Genomic DNA, 14,311 nt, shown 5'->3' with positions numbered 1-14,311 from the left:
ATAAAGTAAGCACTTTACAAATACCACAATTATTACTCCACTTTCAAGTGATCTGCCCCAGATTTAGCCTGTTGTAGGTCAAACTACAACCCAAAAGAGCATTTTATTTAATTTTTTCTAAAAATACCTCCCTCATCCCTGGGCTCTACTAAGATCTAGCCTGTGACCGACACGGGTTGGTTTCCCTAAAGAATCAGATGGACAGTCCCCTGGGCTTAGGACTGGTCATATCTCCATTCTTTCTTGCAGAAGAGGAAGGTGCAGGGAATCAGAGTTACACCCATCCTGTGCAGTCAACAGCGTGACCCTTCAAGAATCCTCATCAAGTTGGTGTGAATGGGCCCCATCAACTTCAATGACTCTAGATTCCATTCTGGCTGCTAAGACTGCCAGTTACTTTTGGATTGGAAGGGCTTCTAGAAGTCAGAGTCAGACTAGGTTGTGAAAGGGAGAGGAGGAGGGAGAGCAGGGTGGATAGAGGAAAGTGGAAGGAAAGCAAGGAGAGACAGTTGGTGGGACAGAGGGAGGGAAGAATGGAGAGTTTCATGACTTATTCAGAGTATTAAACAGTAGCCATTTGAGCTTGAAGGTTTAGGCAACGCCAGGCTGAGAGTACCACTAGCCCAGAAGCAAGGAAGAGACAGGAGGCAAGACAGACTCCCAGACAAATATAATAATAATAATGGCATTTGTTAAGCGCTTACTATGTGCTAAGCACTGGGGGGATACAAGGTGATCAGGTTGTCCCACGTGGGGCTCACAGTCCTAATCCCCATTTTACAGATGAGGTAACGGAGGCACAGAGAAGTTAAGTGACTTGCTCAAAGTCACATAGCTGACAAGTGGCGGAGCAGGGATTAGAACCCATGACCTCTGACTCGCAAGCCCGGGCTCTTGGAATTCCAATGAGCCTCTCTGCTTCTACTGAAAAGCAAATAAAAATAGATAACTTTATACAATCATGCCATAAATTAAGTACAAAGGCTTCATTCATGGGTAATTTATAGGCATTCAATTTAGAAGTTTGCGAAAAGTGCAGTTTGAGCAGTAACCCAGTTTACATCAATCGGTGAGCACCTATCTCGCTCAGATTTCCTGAAGGTACTGGCTAAACCCTGCAGTCCTCGCCTGAGGAAGGGCTGACAAAGGACTTTTCTTACCACACTTGCTTTGCTGGTCTTGCTCCCACATTCAAGGTCCCAGTGGACTGGGTTCCTATGGTCCCTCATTTTTCCAGTCCAATAATCAGAGTTGCAACCTTGCATACAAAATGTTCTATTTAATGAGAAACCATTATGACTTAACGAACACTGGTTTAGTGCTTGTTAGTCCTAGAATTGAAGGTGCTATGGAAGTGCAAAGCAGTAAATTTATGAATGCATGAACGTGTTGAAGGAATTTAAGACTTTTTTTTCTATAATACTACACTCATCATAGGATAAGAATGACTCCTTGAAATTCTCCCATAAAGCTAACACTGGAGTCAGTTGCTAAAATCTAACTTTACTCTGAGGATAACAGTGGTCCCTGTCCTTGAAAAGAACCCAAATGCTGCAGATGGCTTTTCCATGAACATTGTCCATGAACAATACCATTGAAATTTCACAAATGAGAACATCCTTTTCTTTCACAGTTTGCAACTTAAGAAAGGGCAATAAGGAAAGTGAATCTCCTGGAAATTTCAAGTATTCCAGAACAGATCAACGGGCATTATAGCCTTGAATTATTGATCAGAATAGAGCAGGGGTGAGATACAGAGTAACTTTAAAAACTAAAGAGAACAGTCTAGAGGCCCCAGAAAACTTTCTTTTCCCAAGGAAAATGACCTAATCAAACCAACAGCACCCCGTGTGCTGTGGGTGCATACAAAGTCAGACAACTGTACTTTCTGCCCAATGTAGACAGGAGACCTTGTTCTGAAAATACGGTTCAGGAGAGAATAGATTTCTTTTTCTCTTTTTATATGTAGTACTGCACTGCTTTTGTAAACCCTGATTGGGATTTAATTTCCATTCTTAAAATGCAATGAGAATTTATGAAGGTACCACAGTTAAATGTAAAAAGCTAGCTGACTCATGGAATGACACTTGGCACCTACAGAAGGGGGAACTTATGTTCACAATCAATCAATCATTTATTGAGTACTCACTGTGTGTACAGCACTGCACTAAGTACTTGGCAGAGTACACTACAACAGAGTGTGTGGATGCATTTCCTGCCATCAGGAGTTTACAGTCTAGAGGAGCTTACAGTCACACTGAATCCTCTCTAGATTTTAAGCTCCTTGGGGGCAGGATATATGTCTATCAAATCTGTTATATTGTACTCTCCTAAACACGTAGTACAGTGCTCTGCACTCAGATACCACTGACTGATTTCCCACTTCTTCTAAAATGTCAAGCTTATTATTTCTACCACAGTTTAACCAATCGACCCACTCACGAAAAGAAAGCTGGTTCTCTCTAAATGTCCACTTATTGCTTTTGGACACTAAGGCTGTGGGTTTTCTGAAACCAAAGCTGAGTGATCAAAGCAGGATTTCACTTTCAGACATGAGGGAAACCAAATAGGCCATTTTGTTCAGAAGAATTTTACAAATAGATCTTAGGAGTCTAGTAACCAGACTTTTCCCAGAATTGAGCCCTAAGCTTGGGCACTTCTCTCAGATATTTCCCAAACTCAATCTCCAAGGGGTTGGCAATGACGTTATTGCTGTTTCCACCCTTTACGCGAGAGTCAAAATTTGTTCCACTGCAGAGTAATATTGTCCCCACGTGGGACAACCTGATCACCTTGTAACCACCCCAGCTCTTAGAACAGTGCTTTGCACATAGTAAGCGCTTAATAAATGCCAATATTATTATTATTATCTGGTGACTCGATTAGGGTTCGTTCGTGGCTCGTCAACATGGGCCAAATGGGTCCAGGGTCTCCAGCGGTTCCCCCTCCTCACACCAACCACTGTTCCTTTTCTTTGGTGTATTTCTCTGACCATTTGCGGGTGAGTTCCAGATAGACGTTTGGCTTGTGGGGCTGGTAGTCTTGGTAGACCAGCTGCCCTATCCTCTTGGGGACGGCCTTCTCAATCTGCGTCCCCTCGTGCCACTCGTTAAACGAAGTGATGGAGATGACTTGAGGCCGCACCAGGAGGGCCGCGCTCAGGGCCGCCTCGTAGTACTTGCCGTTGACCCGGTTCCGGGTGTTGTGGTTGTTCCAGGGGCGGATGCTTGTGTCCAGGTAGCCCGGCCCCACGCTGGGGATGAACATTAAGCCACTGCTGTCGCAAAAGGCTTTCAGGCCGGCCCAGTTGTGATGCGATGAGCCGTAGGAGAAGCCGTTGGTGGCGAAGTAGGTGTAGATCCCGTCGAAGCCGCCCCGCTGGATTTCGTGCTTATGCCTTTCTTCCACCAGGAGGGCGATGAACAGTCCGTCGTAGGGAGAGTTGCGGACCGTCAGGGGCCCCGCTGCGGTGAGGACGTTGGCCCACATCTCGGGGGCCGTGATGTAGGAGTCGTAAATGTAGAACAGAGGGAGTGATCTGCCCGAGCTGGTCTTCTGCCTGTAAAAGGCTGGGTGGCTTCCGTACCTAAGAAACAGACATATGTGGAGATGGTGGAAATGTTCACAGCTTATTTGCCAGACTCAAAAAAAAAAAAAACCCTTCGTGATCAGGACTGAAGATTACCAGTGAATTTTAAAGACGTTATCGATGCTCTTCAGGCAACACTTTCTCTCAGTGTAGTCATTAAAAATGCATTTTTAATTTTGCCCAGGGGAAAATTCTGCTAGGTTCCACGAGGAACTGAACAAATAACAGTAAAACACAACTAACCAGTGCCCTGCTGCACAATTAACTATCCCGTCAAAAGGAGGTGGAGGTAATAATAATAATAATGATGGCATTTGTTAAGCACTTACTATGTGCAAAGCACTGTTCTAAGCGCTGGGGGGGGGATACAAGGTGATCAGGTTGTCTCAAGTGGGGCTCACAATCTTAATCCCCATTTTACAGATGAGGGAACTGAGGCTCAGAGAAGTTAAGTAACTGGCCCAAGGTCACACAGCGGACATGTGGCAGAGCTGGGATTCGAACCCATGACCTCTGACTCCCAAGCCCAGGCTATTTCCACTGAGCCACGCTGTTTCACGTAGCAACCTCTAAATTTACAAGGACAACTTCTTCAAGGACATTAATGGACACTCAACAGTGGGCGACTCTCTTATCTGGGGCCACACGTTGCATGAGTCTTGGGAAACTACAAATGAAACTTTCCCACCAAAATCAAACTCTCTTTATACCCCACGATTCAGGATGGATCAAGAAAAACACAATAATAGCTGGGATGATAGTGCTGTAGCAATCCATCTGTCTCCCTGGGAAGTTCTTTCTTTAAAAAACCCCCCACAGAACTGTAGAAGTAGTTTTGGACATAAAAGAATAAAAGCAATTGTAAAGATCAGTTTGATATGACTGGTCATGAAGCACCTCTTAAATGTGTAAATTGTTAGACGCAGTTGCCACGTGATTGCATCCAAAGTATTAGTGAATGTATAGAATTTTAGAATTGTAACAATGATGTTTTTTAGGCCTCTTTGCTTAGACAGCAAACAATCTCATTCACTCTTATAATAACAATAATAGGAATAGTGGTACTTGTTATGCCCCTACTATATGCCAAGCACTGGGCTAAACACTGGGTCTGCTGTGTGACCTTGGGCAAGTCATTTCACTTACTCTGTGCCTCAGTTACTTCATCTGTAAAATGAGGATTAAAGCTGTTAGTCCCATGGGAGACAGGGACTTTTTCCAACCCAACTGGCACATATCCTCACCAGCACGTAGTACAGTGCTTGGCACATACTATGTGCTTAACAAATACCACAATTATTACATTATACAATCAAGTCAGACCCAGAATCGGTCCCACATGGGGCTCAGTCTTGGAGAGAGAACACGTAAAATGTTTCCCCATTTCATAGTTAAGGAATCAGAGGCACAGAGAATTTAAGTGACTTGTCTAAAATCATACAGCGGGATAGTGGCAGAGCTGAAATTAGTTCCCAGATCTCCTGACACCAGTCCATGGGACTTTATTAAAAATTCTGGGTGAGAAAGAATTACTCATGCTAATCGCTGCTCGGGGTTTCTTTGGGAGCAGGCAGACCCCGACGTGGCTGAAATCACTCACTTGTCTATGATGTACTTGATATTGTTGTGCATGCTGTGATCATCCTGGTTCTTGTATGGTTCAATGTGGAAGGCGACCTGAAACACGGAAATGGCATAGAAATCATGGGATGTTAGGGGAAACAATGGTAAATACCGAGGACAGAAAACTCTATGAAATGTCTGTCACTGATTTCTTACATTCAGTTCATTCTATCATACCGAGGGCTTACTGTGTCCAAAGCACTGTACTAAGTGCTTGGTAGAGTACAATATAACAATAAGCAGACACATTCCCCGCCCATGTCGGTTCAATCTGTCACAAACTTCTGACTGTGAGCTCCCTGGGGCAGGGAACAGGTCTTGGGGAAGCAGTGTGGCTCAGTAGAAAGAGCCCGGGCTTTGGAGTCAGAGGTCGTGGGTTCGAATCCCGGCTCCGCCACTTGCCAGCTGTGTGACTTTGGGCAAGTCACTTCACTTCTCTGGGCCTCAGTTCCCTCATCTGGAAAATGGGGATTAAGCCTGTGAGCCCCACGTGGGACAACTTGATTACCTTGTATCTGCCCCAGCGGTTAGAACAGTGCTTTGCACATAGTAAGCACTTAATAAATGCCATCATTATTATTATTAGTAGTAAGTCTATTGTATTGTACTCTCCCGAGCAATTAGTACAGAACTCTGCACACACATGCCATTGACTGATTGCCAGTTTTTCCACCATGACAGTTCCCAGATTTGTTCTTTCCTCTGTACCCTTGAAGGCACCCGCCTGGTTCAAGCTCTCATTACCTTCTGCCTAAACTACTGTATTTCCCTATCTCCACCTGTCCCCTCTGTACTTTGGAGAGCACTCTACTACCTCCATCTTCCTAGAAGGTCATTCCGAGCACACCACTTTGCTCCTCTAAAAGCTCTGATCACTGACCAGCTCCTGCCGATTTAAGCAGAAGTTCCAGATCGTTTGCTTCAAGCCTCACTGCCAGAAATTGAGTGTTTATTAAGCACTTAGTATGTGCCAAGCACTGGGCAATGAATACTATTGATTGACTGGGGTGGACAGAGATCAGGTCTCCCAACTCTGTTGTACTGTATTTTCACAAATTCTTGGTACAGTGCTCTGCACAGATTAAGTGCTCAGTAAATACTACTGATTGATTTTTACCTTCCTCATTCAGTTAATTTTTTTTTCCTATTGTTCATTTCCCTGATGCACTACCATGTGGCCGTCTTGAGCCTAGGTAAGGTTCTGCCTTCAGAATTTAACTTTTGTTCTTTAATAATAATGATGGCATTTATTAAGCGCTTACTATGTGCAAAGCACTGTTCTAAGCACTGGGGAAGTTACAAGGTGATCAGGTTGTCCCACGTGGGGCTCACAGTCTTAATCCCAATTTTACAGATGAGGGAACTGGGGCACAGAGAAGTTAAGTGACTTGCCCAAAGTCACACAGCTGACAATTGGTGGAGCTGGGATTTGAACCCCTGACCTCTGACTCCAAAGCCCGTGCTCTTTCCACTGAGCCATGCTGCTTCCCAGTTCTTTATTACTATGAAGTCTGAAAGGCTGTTTTCCCCCACCCCAACTATTGTAGTAATATTTGTGACTGCAGGGTCATTAAGAGAGGATTATAGATCATTTGACTACAAAAAGATGAGCTATTTACCTGCCCATAAAAACAGAAGAGAGAAGGGAAGCTTTTTATTCCCCTATTTTGATCTAGCAATATGGACCAGATGCTCTACATGATAACCCTGTGGTAGAAAATGGCTGCAAGAAATTATAGGCAAAAATGGAGAAAGCAAGAACTCGCGCTTTATTTCAAATTGGATAAACTCATCAACGGCAATAATAAAACCACTTAAGGACTAAATCTAATTTACTGTATCACTTCTCCTTTGAATGTTAGGCTTCAGGCTCTACAAAAATATTTCTGCCATAAACCTCACCCATTTCGATGTGAAACGCCTTTGTTTTCAATTACCCAATTAAAGTGAAGAGTATTTTACATTCATCAATGCTCCTGGTTTATAGAAAAGCCATTTTTAACTCAGACAGCATTTAAATAAAATGACATTCAGCCACACACTACAATGTGAAATATGGTAATACTACACAAAGATGGTTCCTTTCTCCTATGGTCAGTCACGAAATAGGTCAAATATAGTTCGGCACTAAATTGCTGGGATTGTTAGATTTCTCCGGCTTGCTATTTCATTTTAAAATTCAATAGGCCAAAAAGAAAAGTTATTCTTAAGGAGGGTACAGCTGATATCACATTTTGAGCTGTAACCAGGAATTTTAATCTTTTTCCTTAAAACTACCCTTTATTTCTCATTCTATTCCAAATTTCATACAGTTACTATACCCTTTTGCTCATTTGAAACACAAATTATACAGCTCTGCTCAGAAGATGGAGAACTCCGAACGGCATGCCTGCTTAAAAACAAACAGGTATATTTCTGGAATGAAGGCAGAGGCATTGCTCCAGGTGAACTCTAAATACCTAAGTTATCTCCACAGTCTTTTAATCCCTCTTTACCCATTTCTTTAATGCCTGAATGGGAACACAGGCACCCTTTGGTTTTCTTTCTAATATGCAGCCACTTGCTCCCTTTCAGTACCCTCTCCTTACTTGGGCGATGTGTAAAATTTAAGAAAGGCAGGGAAACATTTTCAGGTTATCAGTTTAGTGAACAAGGGCTCCGAAATTGGGTAATGTCTTGTAAGAAGTTCTGTGGGCCCATGTTTTCAGGGTTAAGCTCTGGGGGAACTTCCACCTCTAGAAGGTGAGCTTGTTGTGGGGAGGGAATGTCTACCAACTCTGTTGTTCTGTACTGACCTAAGCATTTAGTACAGTGCTCTGCACACAGTAATTGCTCAGTAAATTATGATCGACTGAAGCAGGAGTAGCAGCAGCAGCCTGGGAGAACAGTATCTACAGCATTATGTTTACTGGAATCGCTTGGTGCTGTTTTCCCATCCAAGACAACATGGTATGCTGTTGTTGTGGCAGCCTTTAAAGGCACCCTGGAGAATGCTTGATTTGGCTAATGGGAATACACGAGTTGTGGGCAGGCAATGTGTCGTTTTGTTTGGGACTCACAAGCGCCAGAAACCATGCTTCCCTTCTCACTCCAAGCACGGAGGGAGCGGAATACTGAGGTGATATCAGGGACTGGATGTGAAAATTGTGTACTGATGGGAGGAAAAGTGGAGCCCCTGGGGAAGATCCGATGATGTAAGCATTTGAGTCAAGCATGGACTGAAGTGGCAGCAATGAGAAGTCAGGAATGGGTCTTGTGATTGTTGCATTTTCCCAAGCACTTACCCAGTGGATGCTCAATAAATACCATCGCATCTCCTGAAGCCATAAAACTCATAGAAAACCCTAGTATAGGTTTCCTTTTTGTTGAATCCACCCTACCATTTCCATGACCTCTATTTTCCAGAGCTTCATTATATTTGTGTGCATGCGTGTGACATTGAGAAAGGAAAATAATATAGGCCATTGTTGGCCAGCATTGCTGTTCTAGAAAATGGGGTATTTTCAAATTTTTAATGGTCTTAAATCAAGTATATAGCTTTATAGAACTTAAAATGGATTCAGATTTTAACTCATGAATTCCCTATCTTAAAAACATACCAAGACATTATTTTCCAATCAATATGAGGATATGGCTGATAACTATATTAAATATCCACATTGTTAACAAGAGACCACTGTCCTATCATTCAATCGTAGTTATTGAATGCATACTGTGTGCAGAGCAATGTACTAAGCCCTTGGAAGAGTACAATATAACAGAGTTGGCAGATCTACTCCAAATCCTAGGAGATGCTGTGTGCTACATTTCAACATTTTACTTTTGTCAGAAAAACAGTACATAAAACAAAAGTATTTAGTACTGTGATGTGCAAAAATCTGAAACAATTAACGTTGACTTTATTAGCGATGTCCAAAAAATGGTGGAAACAAATATTAACTCAATAAAATCAAACTTCGTAAGAAAATAAAGTCAGACAGAGATTGTGAAATTCCATTTGGAAGAGCCATGGCTAACTGTAAAGTACTATTAATGGTCACACAAATATTAATCAGACGGAGGAGCAGGAACATAAAAATCCACACAAGAGTTTAGAGAACTGCTGCTGATGCCATAATTTCAATTCACTTCAGATTTTACCTATGGTTTTAAAATCAATTAAATGAACAGGCTACTTCCCAAAATACAACTATTCTTTTGATACTGAATGTAAGGATGCCATATGTGTATGGTGTATGTATATATATATATATATATATACATATATATATATATATATATATACACACACACACAAGGGTGACAATGAAAAAGAATGTATCTATGAAAAATTCACCAGAGGGTAACTTTCCAGGGACAATATGTAATCCATCAATGAATCTCTGGTATTTACTGAGCACCTACTGTGTGCAGAGCACTCCACTTGGCGCTTGGATAAGTACATTAGAATTACATTGTAAATCAAAAGAAATAATCACTGGGGGATAAAAGTATCTCTAAAGTGAAGAACTGAGTTGTTGAAAGTGGAACGATTAATAAAAAATGATCCCAAGGTACTTGGGAAATCCAAGAGCTGTATAAAAATGCTAACTGACAACTTTGATTCAAGCAGAACAGCAGTGGCTGATTAGGCTCCATAGGAGATCTCGGGAGGTGATTCCAACCCAAACTGCAGGCTGAAACCACCATATTTAATAAGCTCTACTACTGTTTGAAACTGTTTTATGGGAATTTGTATATGAGTGTAATCTTGAGTATGTTTGACTGCCGGTCTCCTCTTTTCCTGCCTAGGTGAAAAGAGTAGCAGGTAGGAGGAAGGGGGTTCTGCTAACTGGGGTAATTCGTAGACACTGCCGATGAGAATTCTGATGGATCTAGGGACTTTTGGAAACTACTGGCATGGCTTGATATCAGGCAGAGAGAAACTGGTACTCCAGGCATCGTCGAGGTTTCAGATGTGGTAGAAATGGTATTTATTCAACACTCTCCGGGTGCAATCCACTGTATTAAACAGTTGGGAAAGATGACAGAAGAATGATACATTTTTCCTGCCTTCAAGGACCTTACGCTATAATGGGGGAAGACTGACTTTTATACAGTTCAGATAAACTGATTTCCATAATTTGAATTCTTTGGAGGGAATAAAGCCCAAACTAGAGCTATTTCATATGTGATTGAAAGTCAATCGATCGTATTTTTTTTTTTATATGGTATCTGTTAAGCACTTACTAGGCGTTAAACCCTGTTTTAAGTGCTGGGGTAGGTACAAGTTAATTAGGTTGGACACAATCCCTGTCCCACATTGGGCTCACAGTCTAAGTAGGAGGGAGAGCAGGTACTTAACCTCCATTTTACAGTTGGGGAAACTGAGGCACAGAGAAGTTAAGGTCACATAGAAAGCAATTGGTACAGCAAGGATTAGAACCTAGGTTCTCTGACCCTCAGGCCTGTGCTCTTTCCCCTAGGACATACTGATCCTATTAAGCATTTTACTGAGTGCTTACTGTGTGTGGAGCACTGTACTGAGTGCTTGGGATAGTACAACATAACAGAATTGGTAGACACGTTTCTTACCCACAGTGAGCATCCATTTTGACTTCAGAAATACTTAAAGTGCTCTGCACACAGTAAGCGCTCAATGAATATGATTGAATGAATGAATAAAAAAAACCTAAAACCAGTAATTAAGCAAAGTCTGCTGCCATCCTAAAACTTCCTTTTTTTCACTTGGGGAGAGATTCTTAGCAAACCTGAATTTACACCCTTTCTATTCTGCTCGGTCATATGAAGTCTCCTAAAGGTCCAACAGAATGAATACAGTCTGTGACCCCAAGGATTTTACAATCTGGTTGGGGAGATATATATATCTATCTATCTATATATATATCTAGATATATATCTAGATATATATATATCTATATATATAGATATATATATATATCTCAGCTGGAAATAAGATACAAGGAATTCAGGCTGAAATTATGAGATATTTTCCCACTGTGATAATTAAATAACCTCCAGAAAGAACTGAAGTCAGAACTTGCTCTCCATATTAAGATTCCATTAGAAATAAGTATATCCTGCACTTCTTGAATCCTAACAACAACTGTCTTGTTAATGGTTAGAATTACTTATCTGAAGTACCTTTAGGTGATATTTATGAGCTTTATCCAAAATGACAGGCACCAAGTCATCAGAAGGTTCCCCATTATCATCAGCCAAACCAGGTGGATACCAGGACAGCGCGATGACACCTAGGAAGCAGAAGTAGAATGAAGGTGATGCAGACAGATCAGCCTTAAATTGGAAGACTGATGCTTTCATTCAGGGACCCTTCTAAGATCTTCTCATGGGATAATTGTTGCGATGGTTGCTTGTACATGGAAAATTGGATGGCCACGTTATCACTTTCAATGGACAATGTTGATCAGTTGTCCATAGGGTACGGCACATGGTTTTCCTAATCCCGTGGGCAAGGAACAATGAGAGCTTAGGATATACTGGCACCTGGAAGCTCCAGGGAGAAGGGAGAGGTCAATGGAGGCCAGGATAAGTCCCAAATGGTTACCCTGAAACACAGAGGCAGAATTAGAAACATTTACAATGACCAGCTATTGTAACTCAGGTAAGGAGAGAGGGAAGAGATGACTAATGACTGAAAGGGCCTCCATATTAATTGCCTTCAGTGGCCAGAGCCCGTAGGCTTCCCTGAAAAGGCCTATGGGTGGTAGTGGTTCTTATAGGATAAAGAAAAGTGGCAAAAATATTACTGGCGGGGCAGTGAGCCCTCTGTGGAACAGTGGTAGGTACTCAACTTAATTAGCTCATATCTATACCAGAGCTTAGTACAGTATCTGTCACATAGTAAGTGCTTAAAAAATAAATAAAAAAATGGTACCCACTGGGACTTAGCAGACAGAGACAGAGCGTTCGGACTCAAAAACGGAACCATTGGGCCTCTTAAAAATAACAAAGTAGGATCATCTTTTCTCAAATTGCCACATGGCCTAGTGGTAAAAGCCCAGACCTCGAAGTCAGAGGACCTGGGAGCTGGGTTTTAAATCCTAGCTCTACCCCTTGTCTGCTGGGTGAATTTGGTCAAGTCACTTCACTATGCCTCAGTTTCCTCACCTGTCAAATGAACATTAAACACCTGTTCTCTCTCTTTCTTGGACTGTGAGTCCCATGTTTCTTATCTGCCTATGCTGTATCTACCTCACTGCATAGTATAATGCTTGATCCACACAAGAACTCAAGCAATACCATGATTATTATTGCAATTATTATGATGCAAAATCTCATTTTTAATTTGCATAACCATTGCACCATTTTTTTCTCTCAGAAGTGATGTTTTATGGGATTAAGTGTAGCTTTCATTCCATTTTGTTTAGTGAGTTCACTATTTCTGTGTTCCAGAACCAAATGGTACAATGGAATCTTCTCCTAGGATAAGTCATCTGACTCTACACCCCCAACACAGGTGGGGAAAAAAACAAACAGTTATAGACTATTGGCAATATAAACATGCAATCAAAATCCTATCCCTCACTATAGATTTGGGTTAAAATTGCTAGGAAAACTTCCAAGGAAAATACTGTCACATAAAAGAAAAGTCTAAATACTTAAATCAAAGAATCAATCACTTTTAAACTGACAAGAATATAATGGAAAACCATTAAAACCTGTCACAAGTGATTCAGGGGATAACTTGTTACTTCAAGCAGCACCAAATGAAATATACAATTTTTTTTTCTCCCACAGTTTAAAAGGAAGCACCTCTAAAACCATTAACTCCAGAGTGCATACAGCAAAGATCGAGCTCACTTCCTACTAATTCAATATAGTGTAATAAAGTAATGCAGGTATGATTTTCAAGAAAATGGCAAAGTGAGTGCAAATCAACCCAGTGTTCCTTCCACTTGAAAGGGACAGAGACCCTTGAGGATTGACACTGACATGCACATAACAAGGTACCATTTGCTACCGTTATTCTGATGCAGAACACTGAGGAATGGGAAAAGGGATGGCTGAAATGGAGACATAATGGAAATCAAACCATAGAACTAAGTTTTATAAGTGCAAATGTGGACACAGGATTTTTTTAAGCCTTACCATAAATTCTGCATATTCCCAATTTTGGGAAAACACAATTCATGTTGGGGTGTCCTTTACTTACACTCAAAATTTCTAACTGTGCATTGTTACTTCTTATATTACTGTTGCTTTACTTTTTCATCTTTCCTTATGTGTCTTTTACCAGTCCCCTCTCCCCTGCTTCCTTTTTTCCTAGTTTGCGAGCCCCTTGAGAGCCAGGGTCAGCACCTGATTTTCACTGATTTTTTTTTCCCCTAGTGCTTAGTACAGTGCTTTGCAACACAGTAGACACCTGCTAAATATCACAATTTTCCTGGTTTTTAAAACTCTTTGTTACCATATGAAGTTTAAATCCAGAAGAGGCTGTGGCTTTTTATTTGACCACATTTATTTGACTTATTTACACATTTTAAATAGGAAAAATAGTTTTGGGGCCCTCTGAGGTTTGTTTGTCAAAGTGAGAGTTTATTATCTTATGATATTTTAGAAACAAAAGCAAGGAGAGAGCTTTATTCATTCATTGTCATACTGATTGAGCGCTTACTATGTACAGAACACTGTACTAAGCACTTGGGAGAGTACAGTACAACAATAAACAGATTCCCTGCCCTTTAAAGTTGGATCCTTTAGCAATCCAACCAAATGATCATTAAGGGCTGGTTAATGACCCAGAGATACAAAGCCAAATCAGTCCTAGTAGGCACTGAGAATTATTTCAACAACTGTAAGAAAAGAATACCAATAAATAACAATACAACTAATGTAGCTACGGAGAAGGACCTCAGTAGGGATTACATGGCAATGACAGATACCATGTCACATAAATGTAAAATATTCAGCGGTTTGGTACAGAGATGATAAAGGCATATAATAATAATGTTTAAGACACAAAGAAAAGAATTGAAACAGTCTTCAATATTTTCAAATTAAAATGACTGAATTAAATTATAGGTGCCATTTTACTTATAATGGGGTGGGGCATGCTGAAAAAAAGTGTCGGGGAGG

At 41.2% G+C, this 14,311-nt stretch overlaps 1 protein-coding gene across 1 annotated transcript in view; it reads right to left on the bottom strand.

Annotated features, from left to right (window-relative positions):
• Window positions 1–2,284: 2,284 nt before the first annotated feature.
• MANEA (mannosidase endo-alpha) overlaps window positions 2,285–14,311 on the bottom strand; it is a 30,292-nt gene continuing 18,265 nt past the window's right edge. The window contains exons 5-7 of the mRNA XM_038760743.1: window positions 11,357–11,466; window positions 5,190–5,266; window positions 2,285–3,586 (exon numbers count right to left, since the gene is read on the bottom strand). Of these exons, the coding sequence (XP_038616671.1) occupies window positions 2,950–3,586; window positions 5,190–5,266; window positions 11,357–11,466 (824 nt within the window). The 3' untranslated portion in view covers window positions 2,285–2,949. The remainder of the gene's footprint in view (window positions 3,587–5,189; window positions 5,267–11,356; window positions 11,467–14,311) is intronic.

This window comes from Tachyglossus aculeatus, chromosome 19 (genome assembly GCF_015852505.1).
Source record: "Tachyglossus aculeatus isolate mTacAcu1 chromosome 19, mTacAcu1.pri, whole genome shotgun sequence".
Lineage (NCBI taxonomy): Eukaryota > Metazoa > Chordata > Mammalia > Monotremata > Tachyglossidae > Tachyglossus > Tachyglossus aculeatus.
Note: the sequence above shows the minus strand (reverse complement) of the source record. Positions and strands in the feature narration are given on the sequence as shown.